At 46.8% G+C, this 12,201-nt stretch overlaps 1 protein-coding gene across 3 annotated transcripts in view; it reads left to right on the top strand.

Moving 5' to 3' along the window:
- l(2)k01209 (uridine-cytidine kinase-like lethal (2) k01209) overlaps positions 1-9,298 on the top strand; it is a 44,945-nt gene extending 35,647 nt beyond the window's left edge. Inside the window, exon 9 of one of the 3 annotated variants that reach the window (XM_037415250.2) lies at positions 9,122-9,294. In XM_037415250.2, coding sequence (XP_037271147.1) covers positions 9,122-9,171 — 50 coding nt within the window. In that variant the 3' untranslated portion in view covers positions 9,172-9,294. Of the gene's footprint in view, positions 1-9,121 lie in introns of all 3 variants that reach the window. The other 2 variants (XM_037415251.2, XM_075873715.1) reach the window with 2 other exon arrangements.
- Positions 9,299-12,201: the final 2,903 nt, after the last annotated feature.

Below are 12,201 nucleotides of genomic sequence, written 5' to 3' on the forward strand. Positions count from 1 at the left end.
AGCGCCGACCGAAAAGAACAAGCCGAACGTCTCTTCAATTCTCGCAATCAAAGACCCAATGAAAGCGTGGCCATGTTCGTTGAGGAGATGTCTCGTCTGTTCCCTCGAGCGGATTCTGCAATGACGGAAGACAAAAAGGTACGCATTCTGATGTGGGGTGTCAAGGAGCAGCTGTTTGCAAGACTTGTACGAAACCCACCAGCTACCGTGGCAGAATTTCTCCGTGAAGCGACGACAATGGAGCGAATGCTAAGACAGCGGTCTTCGCAGTATGAGCGGTCCGACAACCTTGCATGTCTGTCAGCACCCTTGGTAACACCCGATGTCACGAGCGTGAGAGACCTTGCTGAGCTAGTCCGTAGCATTGTACGCGACGAGCTGCAAAAGCTTCACGTAGTGCCTTCACAGCCTCAAGTGGCTGCTCTGACAGACGTCGTCCGTGAAGAAATGCGGCAGCTGGTACGACCATTAGTGCCACCTCCAACCGAAGCTCCTCTGCTAACGTACGCAGAAGCTGTACGCACTCCTGCACCAGCAGCCAGCTATTTCCCCCGACCGACTAGCCTGCAGACGCCGCAGCACTTTTCGGGCCTGCCACACTATGAAAACCAACGACCGACTTGTCTGCAAATGCCGCAGTACTTCTCGGGCCCGCCACCCTATGAGAATCCGTGACCTAATTTGCAGAAATCTAGCATGTGGCGCGCTTCTGACAATTGGCCACTATGCTACCACTGTGGTGAGCCAGGTCACTTGTACCGGGAGTGCTCGTACGGACAGATGGGCCTACCTGGATTTCGGCCAGACGCTCGTCGACCCAGGGACAGGGAACGACCCCGCGCCATTGCAGAATACTTAGAAAGTCTATCGTCTTCGAATCTTCAGCAATGCCAATCACGCTCTCTGTCTCCTCGACGCTCTCCGTCCGCGAATCAATGCTCTACTTTTGCCAATGTTGTTGCGGGACGATCCGCTAGGTCCCCAAGTCCACGCCGGGGAAACTAGAATCGGCGGCCTCCGGGGGTGGAACCGCTGTTAAGCTATCGTTAAAACAGCCTCCTCCGACCCATCCGCCGTCCTTCGACGATTCCTTTCAGCCGACACCTCACATCGGGGACGAACCCGTTTCTGCCGACATTGCCGTCCTTGTCGGCAACCGTCCAGTGACTGCTCTGGTCGACACCGGCGCCGACTACTCGGTTATCAGCGCTGAACTTGTGGCTGAACTCGGGAAAGTCATGACTCCTTGGGAACATGGACCAAACCTTTGGACAGCAGGTGGTCATCTCTTGACAACAAATGGGAGATGCACCGCAAGGCTGCAAATCTGTGAGTCGACGTTCGTTGCTTCTTTCGTTGTGCTTCCCGAATGCTCCTGGAAAGTTATGCTTGGTATGGATTTCCTTCGCGAGCACGGCGCTGTTCGAGACTGCCTCGTAACGTTTGCTGACGACTATGGCCCGAAGCCTAGAGATACCGATCCGCAGAAGACTGCGCTTCGCATTGTCGATGACACCGTCACACTTCCGCCAAGCACCAGTATGTTCGTTACTGTACAGGGTGACATATACCATGACGGTAGTGATATCGCTGAAGCCAACCTTTCGGTGCTTTTGTCTCAGCAAATCTGCGTTGCCCGCGGCATAATTCAATTGAAACGTGGGACGACTGAGTTGTTGTTCACCAATTTTAGTGGAGCATACCAACATTTGGCCAAGCGAACAACTATCGCTCATTTCGAAGCCATTGACGATAAAGCTGTACGACGATAGCCCCAATTTCTGTAGCCGTTGAAAGTGACACCGCGGTAGCCGATACAGTCGATGTCAATCCGAAGCTGTCATGTGCGCAGAAAGAGCAAATCCGCTGTATCCTCCACATGTTTAGCGACTGTTTCGCGTCTACATTTAAGATAAAACAAACACCAACCGTAAAGCACCGCATTGTCACTGACCATGCTGAGCGACCCATATGCCAGCACGCCTACCGAGTATCACAAAAGGAACAAGAGGCAATACGTTCTCAAGTGAGGCAGATGCTCGAAGATGGCGTAATCCAACGCTCGAACAGTCCATGGTCATTCCCCGTCGTACTAGTAAAAAAGGATGGCACTCTGCGATTTCGCGTCGATTACCGCAAACTCAACAAAGTCACAAAGAAAGACGTTTATCCGCTTCCGCGCATCGACTCAATAGACCGCCTCCGACGCACCCGGTACTTTTCCTCTATGGATTTACGCAGTGGCTACTGGCAGATCGAAGTTGATGAACGCGATCGAGAGAAAACAGCATTCATAACGCCTGATAGTCTGTACGAATTCAAGGTGCTGCCCTTCGGTCTGTGTTCTGCCCCTGCGGCATTCCAGAGGATGATGGATACAGTGCTCTCCGGTCTCAAGTGGGAAGCATGCCTTGTTTACTTAGACGACGTCGTTGTCTTCTCCCAAACGTTTGAGCAGCACTTGCAGCGACTTAGATCTGTGTTTGCTGCAATTCGCACGGCAGGCCTATCACTGAAATTAGCAAAATGTCATTTTGGTTACAACGAATTAAAGTTCCTCAACCACCTTGTTAGCCCTGATGGTATTCGGCCAGACCCAGACAAAACATTGGCTGTCGCAGATTTTCCACCACCTGCCAATAAACGTGATGTGCGTCGATTTTTAGGCCTCTGCGCATAATACTACAGACGCTTTGTGCAAAATTTCGCAAACATTGCTGAACCCCTCACTCGTCTGACAAAAGAAGATGTTCCCTTCGTGTGGGGCCCTGAGCAAACATGCGCTTTCTCCGAGCTCCAGCAGCGTCTCCAGTCTGAGCCCTTACTCGGACACTATGACGAATATGCCGACACAGAACTACACACAGACGCCAGTAACATCGATCTTGGTGCAGTCCTCGTCCAGTGGCAAGGCGTTGTCGAATGCCCTATTGCTTATGCGAGCCGGATTTTATCATCTGCGGAAGCGAATTACACAACCACTGAAAAGGAGTGCCTAGCTGTTGTCTGGGCAATAGCTAAATTCAGACCGTACCTGTATGGTCGCCCGTTCAGAGTTGTTACCGATCATCATGCCCTCTGCTGGTTGGCGAACCTTAAAGACCCTTTCGGCCGTCTGGCCAGGTGGAGCTTACGCCTTCAGGAGTTCGATTTGACAGTCGTGTACAAGTCTGGCCGGAAGCATACTGAGGCGAACTGCCTTTCCCGAGCTCTTCTTAAGACAACGTCAGGTGATCACGATCTCCACGGCCGTTTTCTCTGCGCCGTTAGTGTATCTGACTTGGCTGAACAGCAGAACGATTCAGAGCTTCGGCGATTCATCGAATATCTCGAAGGCCGTACGCCGCATCCACCACCAGCATTCGCCCGCTCGCCATCATCGTTCTGCGTTCGCAGAAATATCCTCTATAAAAGAAACTTCGACCCTTACGCGACTGAGTACCTGGTCGTCGTCCCACCAGTGTTACGAGCCGATGTCTTGTTCGCCTGCCACGATGAGCCTTCCTCAGGCCACTTAAAATTCACACGTACCTTGGCCCGGATTCGCCAACACTATTACTGGCTTAAGCTCAATCGAGACGTGAAGCATTACGTGAAGCATTACGTGAAGACGTGTCACGAGTGCCAGCGCCGTAAAGCGCCACATCAGTGCCCTGCCGGCTTTTTGAAGCCCGTCACTCCTCCGACACAACCGTTCCAACAAATTGGCATGGATCTACTCGGACCTTTTCCCAAGTCTCGTGATGGCAACCGCTGGATTGTAGTCGCTACTGATTACATGACACGCTACTGCGAAACGAAGGCATTACAACGTGGCACCGCCATTGAGACTGCCCACTTTTTTATGAAGAACATCGTCCTCCGACATGGAGCACCAGCAGTTGTAATAATTGATCGTGGCACAGCTTTTACCGCCCGGATGATACAAGACGTCATGCAGCTTAGCGGCACAGTACATCGAAAAACTACTGCATACCACCCACAAAGCAACGGCCTTAGAGAGCGACTAAACAAGACGATCGCCGACGTGCTATCCATGTACGTTGACCAAGACCACAAAAACTGGGATGAGATCCTCCATTACGTCATGTTCGTTTACAACACCGCTGTGCAAGAAACGACTGGGTTCACACCATTCCAGTTGCTTCACGGCAGGCAGGTCACTACAATGCTGGATGCCATACCTCTACCAGACAGATGCCAGATTAGTGTCGAGACGAACGAATTTATCAGACTGGCAGACACAGCTCATAAGCTTGCAGTCGAACGAATTCAAAAGCAACAATGCATCGACTCGCTGCGGTACAACGCTCGTCGTCGCGATGTCTCTTGCCAACCCGGAGAACGAGTACGGTTGTGGACTCCCATTCGACAACGGGGTCTGTCGAAAAAGTTGTTACGCCGCTATTTTGGTCCCTGTAGAGTTCTCCGCTGTCTCAGCGAAGTAAACTACGAGGTTCTTGACGAGGACATGGCTCGTAAATCCCGCCTTTCACAACAGCCACACGTCGTCTATGTTTCGAGGATGAAACCATTTTACCAACACTGACTATTCGTCAAACTTCCTTGAGTAGACTTACAGTGATTGTGAACACCCACTTGTGTACTGCTTATCGTATGTCTTTTCTTTTCATATGGTAATTATGTTGTGACATCGGGACGATGTTCTTTGGGAAGGGGGGTAATGCCACTAGTACAAGTACTGAAAGTATTATTTTCATTGATGCTGGCAGGCTTGTATGTGTCGCTGTTCAGAAGAGGACGAAGATGCGCGTGCAGAGAAAAACAATAAAGTCGTATTGCCGTTGTTCGAATCAGTTTGAGGTCCTTGTGTGCCATTATCTACAGGTTACAGTTACGTTGTAACGTGACAATATCGAGTTTAACAATATATCTTTTTAAACAATGGGAAGCTGCATCAACCTAAGTATGTTTTCTGTCGTAAAATAACTTGCTTACAGCAATGCCCACATGCTGTATTATCGGTTATAACCTCTGGCGTTCGGGTGTTTGTGCTGAGAGGTGGGAGTTAGAGTGCTATATAAGGAAACTCATGATTATGATTTCGATTTGATACTGTACGCCTTGAAACAGGGAAGCGGGGGTGTATAGGCACGGGGGTGCATTGGCACCTTTTCCTGAATAAATGTGCGACGGCTCCTGCGGCAACCGGGGTTCAGGAATTTTGCATTCCTTCAAACTTCTTCCCCCAACTTCTGCCGTCTTTTTCATATGAACGGATGAGTATAAGACACATTAAAGCTGGAAACATGAGCCCCTACTCCTGTACAAAATTTATTGTATACAGTTGCATGCACAGACACCAAGGAAAGATAAATTTCCTTGGTGTCTGCTGACGACCAACCTGCTTGCGTTGCACAGTTTCGCAAGCTGCATAGTTGCAAGGAAACTATGTGCCGTCCTAACAGATGTGAACTGAGTCAAATGTGACGTGTCGTATACTCGTGATTGTTGATACGTAGTTTTCTCATTCGTTCGGGTATTCTGGGTTCATGTTTGCTCAATACGCCCGTATGTCAGTTGTAAATAAAGGCTGCTTTTATGCATCGACACTTTCATACTGTGTCTGTTTTCTTTATACGAAGGTGCAATAAAAACTTCATTTTATTTGGCCTGGACTTGTTCCGTTTTTCTCGGAAATCAGTAAGCTTAACTTTTGCCTCTTCAGAAAACATGAACAAAATTTAAAAAAAGATTAACAAAATTGTATGGCTACATTGGCCAAGCGGCCAAAGGACCTGAGAAAAAGCACGAGCACAATGCGCATATATGTGAAGTGGGAAAGTATGGCTTCTGCGGAAACCCTCCCCTCTCAATTTTGCGTCCTTTCCCTCTATTTGAGACCATTAACAGTGAAGTCATGAAAGAAATTTTCTGTTCTTGATTTATTTCTACTTGGATGCCCGGCAACCGCCAGTGGTAAAAGTGGCTCTGTCGTTGCCGGGAGCGAATACATGGGAGGTATAAGGAGTTTCCGCCCCATGGAAGTCCTCTCAGAATTATCTAAAGTGTGCTCTTTTAATTGCATGGCATAATAAATGGCACTTTCAGGAGACTTGTCACATTTACCGTAATTACTCGAATCTAACGCGCACCTTTTTTCCGGTTAAGCGAGTTCTTGAATCGCATGCGCGTTAGAATCGAGTACGAAAAAAAAAATTACGGTCAATCTATTGCCATCGGCAAATCCTAAATGGCCGCCCCCTACGTGCGTCGGCATGGCGCGTCGGCCATTTCTGCCTATGTGTTTCCCATGTGCGGCACTTCGTACGTGTGCTGAGGAGTTCGTCATCTAGTAGTGCATTAGCATTGACGGCGTGGAAGGGCCGACTCCAAAAACTCGAATGCACCACGATGCCGCTTTTAAAAGAAAAGTCATCGCGTGTGCAGAAACGGAGGGAAATCGGGCCGCATCGCGGTCGGTCGGAGTTCCCGAAATGTGCGTGCGGGACCGGCGGAAACAAAAGCAGAAGATTGTCGACAGCAAAACTTCACGCAAAGGCTTCTGTGGACCACACCAGGGTCGGTTTCCGCACATTAAAGAGCTGCTCGGCGAGTATGTGCTTGAGCAGCGAGCCGCACAGCGGCCCGTGATGACAGAACTGCTCCAAGTGCAGGCTATGCAATTAGTCTTAGAAAAAGGTCTAATGCGAAGCCAGTTTAAAGCGAGCAGGTGCTGGCTAACTAACTTTATGAAGAGGAAAGGCTTTTTCCTCCGAAGGGGAACATGCATATGCGAAAAGTTTTGCGGAGGAGTACGATAAAAAGCTTCACAGTTTTCAGAGGTTCGTCCTAAACTTGCGGCGCAACAACGGCTACCTGCTTGGGCAAATCGGGAATGCCGATCAGACGCTTCTTTACTTCGACATGCCTGGCACCACAACCGTCGAGAAGAAGGGGGTGAAGCAAGTTCGCGTGTTGACATCGGTCCTCGGTAAAACTACAGTGACGGCAATGCTCTGTTACACGTCAGATGAGCACAAGCTTCGCCGTACCTCATATTTAAATGGAAGATGCTCCCGAAAGGAGTCGTTTTTTCGAGTGGTGTGATCGTGCAGGCCAGGAGAAAAATGGTGCGCGTTGCAATCGATGTCTTACATGTTTTTTTTTTTTCGCGGTGGAAATCGGGTGCGCGTTACAATCGAAGGCGTGGTAGAATCGAGTAAATACGGTACTCGACGAACCTGGCTTTCATGTAATTTATGTACACTCAAGTTATGAATGTCTGCCATTTTTTTCTAATTTTTTTAAAATTAAAAACACAAGATTTTATGGTTATCACTGCGTACATGGTACAGACTGAATATATTTAATTACTCTGCAATTATTTCCCAGAAGCATTACAGATGTAATTACCCAAAAGTACACAAAATATACCAGTTAGCTTCATGACCCTCAAAGAAGTTCTCAAGACAGTCTAGAAAATATCTTGTTTACGGCAAGTATCATCACAGTTACTGAATATCGAACAGTGCCCTGTTTATGCTCCTGGCACAATTGGTTGAAACGGACCGGGCCCAAGCTTCTCGGGGCCGGATATGGGCCGCATTTAAAAACACCGGGCCGGGCCCGACTCAGGCCGGAAAAATCTGTCCGTGTAGAGTGCTCTAACCCCCACCCACAACCACAGCACACCGCAGTGCCTCTACAGTGTTGTGGTATGCTTCACTGCATAGCGCATACCTGCCAAGTCTCCCGGATTGGCCGGGAGGAGACTCCCGGGTTTCGACTGTTTTTTCCCTTTGTATCGTAGGCATGAAAATATCCCGGAAATCGAAATTTCTGTGCGTGTCTGGCCGCATTGGCAAAAAAGCAGCTCAATCCGCCCCAGTCTTTTTGAGCCTACCCCATTCTATTATAAATGAGCTTAAGAGGCGTTCATCTAAACGTACAGTGGGATCTTGGTAATGCGGAATCGCGGCGAATGCGAATTTGTGAAAATCTGCGGCCTAATTCCACCATGTTCATTGGGCCTCGATTCCAATACTCCGAACACATTTTCTAATGGCGGCGGGTGATACGAACTTTAGTACGGAAACCGTCGAACGAAGGCCGAGAGCAGCGTACTCGAAGGAAGCTTTGGACGGAGCTGCGCCATCCCGTCCGTTCACGTGTGTCCCAGGAAGACATATGCGACTTATTTTGACGGAAATAGATTCTGTTAGTTGTGTTGATCCTTCTTTAACCTTAGTGGGAAACCCTACCCTCGTGTGTTCGGCCACTCTAAGCCACTATAAGACTGCAAGGCTGATGTTGGCGCTTGTGATTGAGACCCCCACTCCCTGTTGTTTTTCGCGATGTTTATTGTTTGTCTTTGGGTTTTTTTCGGCGTCGAAAAAAAAAAGGCAAATAATTCATCCCCCCTCCCCCATTGTTGCGGAAATCTCCCAGATTCAGAATCCTTGAACTTGGCCGGTATGATAGTGCGATGGCATTGCGGCAAACTTGACTTTTGAATCCGCTACTGCACGGGAGCGGCACAATGGCTTTGCTAAAGCATGCAATTCAGACGACGATGACTTCAAGCATTCGAAACATAAGACGCGATACCTTGGGGCTATGGGGCCTGTGGCGGTACCCGTAAAGCATCTGAATTTTCAGTCATGTCCAAAAAATCGGCAGCTTTGTCATCCTCCTCGTCACTGATGTCTGTTTGCATGTCCCATCCGATATTATAGTTATTTACAACAGCCTGCTGTTTCCTATGTTGCTTTCTTTGTGGTACTGGTTTAGAGCAATTATCGGTTATAACAATAAAACTTTTGTGGCACTTGAGTATCGCTTTCAGAAGGCTGAACTGTATACTGGTTAGCTGCCGCTGACAGCTTTGCAGTGATTGTACTCAGTGTGTGTGATTTGGCTTTTTCAAAGTGGTATTGAATTTTTTTTTAAACCTCCATTTATATTATCCAATATCCTATAACATTTTCAGTTGAGACAGTGCTTGTGTTGTTCGTTTCTTTTACTGTGCTAGAGTTTATTTTGATTTCCGTTCCTTTGTGTACACAAAAAGCTGTTGGAACATGTCAGTCTGTGACGAAAACTTAAGGAATTGGTCTGAACTTTTTGTATATCTTTTCTTTTCTCTTTTTTTTCGCAGGAAATTTCGGAGATCGGTACTTTGGCACCGAAGCACTCGAGTACTTGTGACAAAAGGGACGACCTAATCGGGGGACAGAAAACCTGTCCTCTGCTCCAAAGGGGCCCAGTACAGCTTCCTGCCTTCAATCACACGTGCAGTGAAATAGTGCTGCACAAGGCTTTTGATGTGCGACAGACGGTTCTGTGATGCTGACGCCGAATCTCGCCTTCTTCGTCGCAAATCATTGAAGAGAGGCAGTGCCTATTTTTTGTATGTATATATCTCATAATGGGTGACTCGTCTCTGCTTGCCTTAATGTTTCTGCGCGAGAGAGTCCGTTCGTCGAATTTCTCAGGACGTTGCACCAGTAGGTGTTTGGAGCGTGTTGACCTTGCAGTCCTATTGGAATTTGCTGTCATTGTTGTCGTGCTTTTTGGCTTTCCGGTCTTCTTAACTCTTCCAGGGTGACTTCAGCAACACATGTGCATTTTTTGTTCTTTAACTGTACGGGTGTGCCATTAGGGCACTACGAAATGAACGTGACATTCAACTCTGACTTTGTTTTATACACCACTACTTGCTTTCAGCCCAGGTGATGGAGGGTTTTTTTGGGGGGCCTTTCGACTGCCTCGCTCATACCGTTGGGTACAGCCAATCACTCTGCCCAACTGAAGCTGCGTAACATTTTAATCGCATTTGGGAAAAGCCTAGCTCCTTCATCCTTACCCTTTCAGAGGTGATGTGTTTTTCACTGCAATTTTTTTTAGGAAAAGAGCCTTGCAACTGCTGATGCTTTGCCCGAGGAGTTCGTTAAAAGCAATCATGATGCGCTCTCATCTTTCAGAAACATATGGTGCAGTTATTAATTTGTCATGCAGAAATGTGAGATAACAGACCACGAAAGTATTTCTTGTAACACGCTACATGTCCAGTATTCACTTGCTTCAGTACAGTACTGCCATTCTTGAGCTTACAGTTGCGGGCGAAAGCAGGATACGGTGTGAAGACTTGCATTTATTGTTTAGTTAACGGATCTCTTATTTTGTTACTCAAAATGAATTCGCTCGTGTGGTTTTGCCCCTTTGATGATTGCTTTTCGTTTTCGTTGTGATTAAGGGAACATCACATGTTTTGACGTAGAATATAATCATCTAAGTATATTGGGGTAAATGTAATCGTAATTTCCCCATCTTTAAAAGTGTACGTGTCTCGTGCTCGAAATACCAGGCCGTTGTTTTGATGGCAAACCGTATGTGCTGTGTTACTTCAGCTAGTGGTAATGACGTGTTTAGTCAATAGTTAGCAATCGCGTGTAGTACTCTGACAATTCTTGCTAGCGAGGCTGTTATTTGTATTTTGTATTGTCCATTTGATACTATATTTGAAAACTTATGTGCCACAATAGCGTTTGCACATTGCGAGCATTGCGCACTTTCTGGCGAAGTGGCATGTCTTTTGAGTTTTGTGTGAATTGTAAAATGGCACGTTAGTGCTGTTGCGTAGTACGGCTGGCATTGATAAAGCACATTGTTTGTTCTGAATGTGGCTTTTTGTTTAAACATAGCCATTGTGTTTCGCATTGTGTGTTCTCAGTTGCCCGCTTTAACGTAGTGGTTTGTACTAGCAGTTCAGAACGGTGCAGCCGAGCTGACATTAGCAGTTTACCGCTGTTGTTCCTATTCTGGGTGCACAGAACTTTCTCATTACTTGTCAAAGAGCGCCACTTCACAGTCCAATACACATGATCTTGCAAATGCAGCCATGGGTAGGCTTGTGCACTCAAACTCCATTATAACAAAGTTGCATCTCCCACAAAAGTAAGCTCGTTATATCCAAAAATTCTTTATGAAGGTATATATTTGTAACACCATATGTATTGGAAGATGATTACTTTACTTCGTTATCACCTATATTTCTCTATATGCAGATTCGTTATATCGAGCTTTGAGTGTATATCACAAAGGAGCCAAACCCAACTGCTGCATCATAGTCTTCTTCCTGGTCCATTTTTTATTTTGTGGTGTTATGGCGTCAAGAGAACATGTTGACCAGTTAGTCACATTCGTATCACCTATATGGGTGACCGCACTTTTATTTTGTGCTTTGTTCAAGGCCGTTTATATTTTGAACTTTGGTATGAAGGCGTCTAACGTGAAAATATGTTATATCTGAAAGTTGTACGTGTCCGTATTTTTTTCGCGCTGTTATTCGTCGGAAGCATTTTGCATTTACCTGCTGTATCCGATAATTGAAATCTGTATTCGATTTTGTTTGGGTTCATCCTTAGTATTTGTTGCAGTCCACTTGGGTTGGTACCAAGGAGTCATCTGCAAAAGTGAATGACTCCTTATTTGCTGTTGTTTGTAGGATGCACTCTTCACGTGTGATACAAGCCTTGATGCTTTTGGGTATATATGTTTCTTTTCCTTTTTTTTTTATATCTGAGTGAGGCATCCTTAGCCTGCCAGGAATGGCCTTAGGTATTTTTTACACAATAGTGGCTGTCCCAACTGTGTAATTTGACAGCATCAAGTCATTTCTTTACACAATTTTGGATATTTCTAATAATGAAATAAAACTGGTACGGTCAACAGTATCTTGTTTGACATTGTGTTGTGGAAAGGCAGAAGAGGGGCCTAAATGGGGTGCTTTCGCTGTTACAGATGAGCAGTCATGCGTGTCTACTGAGCGCACACAAACCCTACACCGGACGTTTTCAACTGTGCTTATAAACAAACAAACAAACAAACACACACACACACACACACAGAGACATTTGATCCCTCCAGTATTATCCTTCTGATACCCTCCCCCCCCATCAAAAAAACAACAAAGGAATACCATTTGCACTTGCGTGCTTTCGCTATCTTCGCCACAAAATGATAACTCGTACATAACTAACGAGTAAGAACGGCATCATTCTCTGCAGAATCTCGCACACCCATTTGTTTAATGTCATGTATATCTGGGGTTTAACGTATCGAAACCATAATAAGGGACTCCAGCTTAATTTTGCGCTCCTGAGCTTCTTTAGTGTGCACCCAAGTATAAGTACCCGGGTGTTCTTGTGAGTGGCGCAGCCGCGAGATGGCATCTCC

The sequence above is a fragment of the Rhipicephalus microplus genome, chromosome 9, assembly GCF_043290135.1.
Source record: "Rhipicephalus microplus isolate Deutch F79 chromosome 9, USDA_Rmic, whole genome shotgun sequence".
Taxonomy (NCBI): Eukaryota; Metazoa; Arthropoda; class Arachnida; order Ixodida; family Ixodidae; genus Rhipicephalus; species Rhipicephalus microplus.